We start from the raw sequence: 8,860 nt of genomic DNA on the forward strand, positions 1-8,860 counted from the left end.
TCTTGACACAGATTGGGCAGGGGCAGTAGGTAGATCATTTGGGCTTGGTCATTTTAAAAGTAGCTCCCAAGCTGAAAAAGTGTGGGCATTCCTGCTCTAGTGAATATGTGATTGATTTAAAAATAAACAACGGCTTGTGTTCATTATAATATAAGTCACCAAGGGCAACAGTGTGAATGTATTGTAGATGCAACAATAATGGAGCTCTATGGTACAGACGAGGAAGATAGAACAGCTTTGATTCCCACCACAAGGTGTTTGTTCGTAGAAGCATTCGGCAATGGTTTTGAAAGAAACATGCTTGTAAAAACAGCAGGGTGAGAAACAGAGTAAGCCAGGCAGGATTTGAACATTTTGAAAGCAGCTGCCCTGAAATGCTTGGCAGTTTCAGGGTAAAAGCACTGAGACAGACAGGGAAAGCTTTAAGTGGCTGCATCAAGCTTGCAATATGATGAAATGCTACACTAGAAAAATCACAGTAATCTCCCGACACACACTCAAGGTCACGACCACACTTACTTTTGAGCTCTGTTAGCGTTTCTCCCAGCATTCTCAGCTCTTTGCTCTTCTGCTCAACGTCCTGCTCCGTCACCAGACCGTGATTCACCGAAGAGTTCCTCTGCAGCTCCTCCACCGACTTCTCCAGGTCACTGTGGGGGACCAGGGTCACAGATTCATATCCCTCCATACTGTCCCTGTGTGTTCTCCTTTATTCATTGTGTTTTTTAAATAAATGGACGGTGATCTGAACTCACTGCAGCTGCTGGATGAGCAGCTCCTCCTGGTTGAGGTACTTGAGTCTCTCCTCCTCCACCAGGAGGCGCTGTCTCTGGAGTGGGTCCTCCTGTGTGCGCATGGCATCCAGCATCATGAGGCTGAGCTCGGACTCTGTCTGCCTCAGCAGGGCCAGCACTGAGTCCTGGTTCTCCAGCTGGGACACCAAGAAATATGGTTTATACTACCTTTCTGTCATGTGTATTTACACTGTTTCTAAACTAATGTATGAGCAAGCACGCCCTAACACACAGTAGATACTAGGTAAGACTAGGGCTGTAACCACCAAATGCCATAATCACGAATTCATTTCTATATCAAAAATGTCAGAAAATAGTGAAAACATCCAAGATGATGTCTTTGAATGTTTTTCTTTTGTCAGTTCAAAACCCAGAGATTTTCACCCTTACAAGATTTAAAATAGGAAAAAGGAAATCCATATTCCGGAACTCCCATATTTAGGCCATTTTGTTACTAAGAATGACCATTACATATTTGATTATTATAAGAGTGGGTTACGTTTTTTTATGGTGGATTAACATATCGTTGCAGCTGTAGTTGAAAATAATGAATTGTTCATCATTTCTACTTTTATGAAGGTAATTACCCTTGAATTGATTTAGAAAGGAGTTGTTTCAACTAAGAAATAATAATTCTATCTGCATTTGTATAGCATGTTTTAAGATGCATCTCTAAAGTGTTACATACAATTAGATTGTATTACATTTAAAGGGGACCTATCAGGCAAAATGCACTTTTGTACGTCTTTTATACATGAATATGTGTCCCCGGTGTTCCAGGGAACTCACCAAGTGTCAGAAAACACAACCCTCTCTATTTTCCTCCATACTCAAATCTCTTAAAAAGGGGATGCAACGGATCTGATACAGACTGATCCAGATTTGAAAACTTCTATGACGTCACAGAAGTGGCGCTACGGCTATTGGGCCAACTCCACCAATCAGGAGGAGACAGCCACGGACATTGCCGTTCGAAAGCGCTGGAGACGCTGTAGTACATATGCCAGGCCTGTAGATGGTGCTGTTCTCACAGAATCAGCCCATGCAAAGACAGTGTTAAATTGAGCGAAATGAGGAATGGCTAAAATGCATGATCTGTTTGGTATTTTGAAAAATAAAAAGTATAAATATGCCTTATACAGGTATGGTCCTACAATATATTATTAAAATATAGCATGATAGGTCCACTTTAAGTTAAAGGCATAAAAACGACTTACTATTCACAAGATTGTACAATGTTTCATGTAAAATATATATGTTCGGGCTTTTCTGTCATTAATAACAAAAGGCTGTCACTGAATTTTTCTTTCTGCTGTTTGATAACCTGAGTTAAGAAGTGGGAGTTTGAGAAGCTACCACTTAGAGCTTTACTAAAGCAATAATAACATTATATATATTTAAGAATTGTTTCTAAAAGAGACAAAGATGTATAGAGCCATAATGCCTGTGATCTGGTCATTTTCCTTCACACACCTGCATGTTGCGTAGCTGCGACAGTTGTTTGCGCAGTGCATTGGTGTTCTGCTGCAGGCCTTGGAGGTGGAGCTGCATCTGCAGACGGGACACTGTCACGGGCTGGTTCCTCCCCGAGGATGGAGGTGGCATTAGGGCCAAGGGAGCCGACGGTGTCAAAGCTGCCGAGCAAAATAACAGGACTTTAACTCAGGTGATATTCTTTCAGATCACAGCGGAACTAATAGAAGTTGTCCCGAAACACCGTTAGCAAATCGAAAGCTAGCAAAGAAGCGTGCAGAGAGCATGAGAGAAACAAATCCCCAAAGGTTTGTTTCTCATGACCTCAGATGTCCATCCAGTAGAAAAACAATTTGTCTGACTGGACACAGGATGTTTCCAGGATTTGGCAGCAGCAATTCAGGACAAGTTCTATCTGTGCTGTGGGTCAAGGGTGGAGATTACAGTCTTATGGAGAATTAACAATGATGAACAGCATGGAAGCTTCATGGACAAACGGGATCAGCAGTGAAAAACTGAATTTCCACGACATCCAACTCTCCCATTATGAAAGAGTCCTCTGACAGCCGAAAATATCAGTGTGTTTCCAACTGAGATGATTACGGTGGCCGACAGCGACAAACGCGTTACAACAGCCTAAAACAGAAACACAGTCCAGTTTAAAAAACAATGAAAAAAACCCTCACATGTACCAAAACACAATAAAATGAAGAAACACTTTCACTAACTTGACAACTCATCCGCAGAGTTTACTGAAAGCACTGCAAAAACAAAACGCTGCAAATAAAAAAACACTCAAAACATAACGGAAACGGGGACACTAAAAAGTGACGCACACAGCTGGGAATGGAGCGCTTGGGGACGTTCAATGATTATAAAGTTGTCAAGTGGAAACTTGACTAAAATCTAAGTTTTATTCGCGATATGATTCCTTCCGATATTATTGCAGATCTCACTAGCTAACATAGCTAACCTAGTTATTTCAAATATACTGACAAAACACTTACAATTATGAAACAGACTAACTGTGAGAATACTTTGGCGTCCCCGTTTTCGTTGTGTTTGAGCTTCTTGAAGTATTTTGTATTTGCAGTGTTTTGTTTATTACATTAGTTTTCTAAATGCTGTGCGTTAGTTGTCAAGTTGGTGAAGATGTTTCATCATTTGCATGTGTTTTGGCACATTTGTGTTTTTATATGTACATCGTTTTTCAAAGTGCAGCGTGTTTCTCCTAATGGGAGTGTTTCGGGCCGTTGAAGTCGGCCACCATAGATGATACATTTGATATGTCGATGAATGCTATAACATTAATGTGGGTGTTGAGTTACACTCGCACGCATCATGCAGAACAAAACACAGTGAAAATAACTCCAGGACAATTAATCGATAACAGATTTTAGAGTTGCATTTTGAGGCCACTTTCATCTACTAAAGTCTTCTGAATCGCTACCATATCAACAACATTCAAAATCATATCCTTAACACCTCTGCAGGCAAGGTAATGACTTCCCACTGTAGCTGCAGTGTGTCCTAGAAGCTCTCACCCCGCAGACACGGTTGGGTTTTTGTGTTTATTTACACGTAATTCAAGAGAGCTTCAGAGGAGTCGGACAGACACAGTCGTCCTGAATCCAACAGGAAGCACAAAGGCAGTCTGAACTGATGACAGTTTGAGTCAATCAGACTAAAATAAACACTGAAGATATACACTTTCTTGTTCTGGCAAACAATACCTGATCCTAACAGAAGAAAGAAAGAAACATAAAGGGCGGAACTCATAGAAAAGTGTGAAGGATCACTGAAATTGTAGAAAAAATAAATGTTCAAACCAAACTATGGTCATTTCTCAATGTCGAGTACACTATAGACCAGAGGTCGCGGTCGACCGGTATCAGTACACGATCGGCTCGGGTACACGATCGGCTCGGGTGCATATCCGTCGCATCCGTCATCCGTCATATGACGTCATATCCGGCGTCATTTTCGCGGGCTTCTCTGCGTCAACCGTCACAGTCATAGATATGGTCACAGTATCATCATTACGTTGTATGACATTGCATGTAACGGTGTAAAGTCTCCGAAAACGGAGCAGTGGCTGTGATGCTAGCTTTGCGGCTAGCGGTTAGTTTTTCGCTTTAAACTGTGGGTTCTCTCTGGAAGTTTTTCCTTGTACGATGTGAGGGTCTAAGGGTAGAGGGTGTCGTTTATCTCATACTGATATTCTGAACAAACTGCTGTTGTTGTATTAGCCGTAAAATGTCTCTACTAAAGGCTATTTTTATTATTTGTACAGCACTTTGGCTCAACCAAAAATCGTTTATAAATGTGCTATAGAAATAACACTTGATTTGATTGATTTGATTTGAAAGGGTGTGCGCCAAGTCTGCCTTTGATGTTCTTCCATCCCATTTATCTTAACTCAAGTTAGTATTAAATGCAGACAACTCCAAAGTCATGATATTCTCAAATGGCAAAAAGTTAACTTATTTTCTCCCCAACATTTGCACTGTTCAAGGGAATGACATTGAAAGTGTCACTACATACAATGTCATACAACGTAATGATGATACTGTGACGGTTGACGCAGAGAAGCCCGCGAAAATGACGCCGGATATGACGTCATATGACGGATGCGACGGATATGCACCTGAGCCGATCGTGTACCCGAGCCGATCGTGTACTGACACCGTGGCCGTTTCTCAATCGCGAGGATACTGGCTTGGTAGTCGCATACTTCCAAGTCACTTCCTTCAGAAACGAAGCAAGTATACTTCCAAGCCACGGCTTCGGAAAACGAAGAAGAATGGAACAGGCTAACAAGTGTGCCACTCTCTCTAACGGTTAGAGAGAGTGGCACACTTGTTAGCCTGTTCCATTCTTCTTCGTTTTCCGAAGCCGTGGCTTGGAAGTATACTTGCTTCGTTTCTGAAGGAAGTGACNAGAGCCGGCCAGCTAACCAATCAGAGCAGACTGGTCTCTGGTTTCAGACAGAGGGTGAAAAGAGGTGCTGCAGCACAGGCAGTACGAGAAAAATAAAAACTGTTTGGAACATTAAAGCATGGAGACAGGTCACAATGTCCTTTAGCCTGTTTTTCAGGTCTGAGGCTCGAAAATGACATTTCCACAACAAGTGACAATAACTTCACTTCTAAAAGGGGTAAATTAATAATCTTTTTTCTCAAAGTAATGATAAACCTGTGAGTTGGATGTAGACAAGTCAGAATCAATATAGAATTGTTTTTATTTTAAAGATGTAATTCAGATTGAACAAGTACAGCATATTATAAGTACCCTGTATCAAGATTGATGCAAAACAAGTGACATTTAAAAAATGTTGAGAGATTTAGCACAAAAAACACCTCTGGGGTCATTTGGGCTGATCTGGGCGTATTTGCCGTTTCTCTGGAACCCATTGGTCGATTTTGATGATTGACATCTCTTTTGAACCGTTAGAGCCAATATAATCGAAGGAGAAGTTCCACATACACACACACGTTACCATTGAGAAGTGGGAGCTATGCGTAGGCAGTTTGCCCAATGTGAAACCTATCTTACGCTCTGAAATCTGAAAACTGAAAGCTAGCTTTATTGCTGATGGATTATCAGAAATAATTTCAAATTGACACAGACACATTGGATTAACCTATGGATTGACCTTCAGCAGCGTTTTTATCGTTGTAATACCATTGAAGACAACTTTTGATCAGAATAACAGCTAATTGGAAATGTGCCGGTTTTGCTACCTGATGCTACGTGTTGTGATGTCTGTTTTTGTTTCTCATGCCGCAAGTTTCGATCATGGAGTGATGATACTGATACCTATAGAATCTGTGTAATCTCACGATGCTAATCGATGGGTTGGATGTGCAGTTACGATAAGTAATAAGGGTGTTTATACCGTGAGTTTTGTGCTAACGGCGTTAGCATTTTTTCTAATTCAGATGCTCAGCGTTAGTCTTGTGTTTTTTTTTGCTAAAAATGGTTCATATCATCAGTTAGCTGAGTTTCTTCCCGTTAAATGGATATGAAACATTCATAGTTTATTAAATCTTTAGAAGCCCTCAGACACTGTTGCTTGCAGATGTTGGGTTTCAGCCCCTTCGGCGGGTCCGTGGGGCTTTTAACGTGTTGTTTAAAGGTGGGGTATGTAAGTTTGAGAAACCGGCTCGAGATACACTTTTTGTTATATTCCATGGAATGCTCTTAACATCCCGATAGCAATGAATATCTTAAGTGCTTTGACAAAAAATCCATTAAAAAAATTAATCTGTGTAAGCCGTAGTACTGTAAAAAGCACGACCAATCATCTGAGCCGGCCCGGCTAAAATAACTGGATGGCCTACCTGCCTGTCAGCCTTCCATCTGTGCACAAACTTATCTCGTGCCCTCATTGGTCATGTGCGCGTTCGTGTGTGTTGGAGGAGGGCTCTGTAAGGAAGTGGCAGATTTGTTCCGGCTGTGTATTTTCAAATATAGCGCACTCAAGGTGGTTTCTCCAAAATGACCTACCCACCACACAATGTTTATCTTTAAAATGTAATTATATTTAGCAAAAACTATAGTTGAGTATGAATGAGTACACATTTTATTTAAGTAGTAGGGCAGCAGTACTTGAGTAAATGTAACCATCTTAGTTACTTTGGTGAACCTGAGTAACTTGTAGGCCAGCAAGAAATAAAGTGTTGCTTTGCTGGTGAGGAGGATGCAAGGACTGGGCATGCCCAGCCCGGTGGGGAGGGAGAGGAGAGAGGAGGTAGCAAAGGAGAGAGGAGGGTGAGAAGAGACGGAGAGAGGCAGAGTGGAAGAGTTGAGATGTCTGTGAGCTGAGGAAAAACACCGACGAGGATCTCTCCGATTCACACAATCACGTCTGTTTCCACCTGACGTGAAGCAGACCGCCTCCAGCTTTCCATACCCTTGGCTCGACACACACTCTCTCACACATACAAGGATTGCTGGGGAAGCGGATAAATGTGGACCGCAGTGTCTCATTTACAGCATCTCATCATCTGTGCGAGACAAGCGCTGCTGCAGAGATAACATCACATATTCTGGTGAGTAGACACCTTTCCCTATCCAGCCGCCTTCGTGTTGGAAAATATAAAATTAGGAATTACGTTTTTTCCCAGCAGCTCGTTGCGTTTTCAGCGTGGTTGCTGCCTCAGATGCATGCAGTATAGAAGTGCACAAGTTGAGCCACGTACAGTACTGCTGAGAGAGAGTGCACTGCATCAGCCGGACCTGTAGGATGCAGAAAAAGGTCATACTCCTCCAAACACCGCTGTCATTGACGCATCTGTGCGTGCCATTCACGGCAGCAGATCCAGCCCCGCAGAGCTCTGCTAAGTTTCGCCCTTGGCAGGAAAAGTTGGCACTAGATCTTTATCTTTAAGGTGAGTGTGTACGTGAGCAGGGTTCAGATAAGTTTCCTGCTGTTGAACACGAGGAACACACAGGTGAATGCAGACAGGCTTTATTATTTTCAGTGAGTATCCAACAATATATAGAAATTTAGATTCTTGTTGTTGAATGAAAGCAGCAAATTGTTTAGTTTTTTTTGATAATTGCTGGCTTATTGGTCAACACACCATTTTCCATCCACTTTTATCCTTTTTTCTGAAATAGAAGGTTGATTAAACAAATTGTCAATAGATAAACAATTGATCTGCAACCAATTTATGTATGCGATTAATCATTTTAGAATTTATTTTAAAGCCAAAATGTACTGATTCGAGCACAAACTTAATAATCCATTCATAGACTTTTCTAGATTTTACAAAAATGTAATGTAAAGGTAAAACAATTAGTGGCTTAAATAGTCAGTCAGTGAATACATTGATCTGTTTAAACTGTTGAGAAGTTGTTACTAAGCCAAAATGTTTCCAGCTTCTCAAATCTTATTATGTTATGTGGTTATCTTCCTCTAGTAACGTTGGTTAATCAAAATCAAATTAAACAGGTTAAACAGGTTTAATTAATTTGACAGAAGGACATTTTCTGACGATTAACAGACAAAACAAATTATTATAGAAAATATAAACATTTATTATTTTTTTCTCGAGATTAGCAGAATTTGACAGGATCAGTTCAGGCTGTGTGCTAATGCCTGCTCCTGATGATAAATGACACTGCAGGAAAAAGTGTCTTCTCTGCAGCTCAGAGAGGACACGGCTGCAGGACCTGGTAAAGACTCTGTCAAATGTCCCCCCCCTTACATAGGAGCCAAGCGGATCCATTCCCAGCCGGCTACCAAGGGCAGCTGGAACCATTTTGTCATCATTTGTTGCAGTTTATGAATCCCCCATCTGGGACTCAGTCTAGACTTTGCTCCTTGCTTTCAATGAATGGATGGTGGGGAGAAAAAGACTCTATTCTTCTCACCTTTCCTGGAGAGATGTGAAACATACACACACACACACACACACACACACACACACACACACACACACACACACACACACACACACACACACACACACACACACACACACACACACACACACACACACACACACACACACACACACACACACACACACACACACACACACACACACACACGAACACTACTACTACTACTACTACTACGTACG

At 41.5% G+C, this 8,860-nt stretch overlaps 1 protein-coding gene across 1 annotated transcript in view; it reads right to left on the reverse strand.

The window, feature by feature from the left end:
- LOC104965355 (SRC kinase signaling inhibitor 1-like) overlaps positions 1-2,422 on the reverse strand; it is a 35,823-nt gene extending 33,401 nt beyond the window's left edge. The window contains exons 1-3 of the mRNA XM_010794311.1: positions 2,268-2,422; positions 756-931; positions 520-650 (exon numbers count right to left, since the gene is read on the reverse strand). Coding sequence (XP_010792613.1) covers positions 520-650; positions 756-931; positions 2,268-2,399 — 439 coding nt within the window. The 5' untranslated portion in view covers positions 2,400-2,422. The remainder of the gene's footprint in view (positions 1-519; positions 651-755; positions 932-2,267) is intronic.
- Between the last annotated feature and the right edge of the window lie 6,438 nt (positions 2,423-8,860).

The sequence above is a fragment of the Notothenia coriiceps genome, unplaced genomic scaffold (genome assembly GCF_000735185.1).
Source record: "Notothenia coriiceps isolate Sejong01 unplaced genomic scaffold, NC01 NC01_scaffold00037244, whole genome shotgun sequence".
In the NCBI taxonomy this organism is placed as follows: Eukaryota; Metazoa; Chordata; class Actinopteri; order Perciformes; family Nototheniidae; genus Notothenia; species Notothenia coriiceps.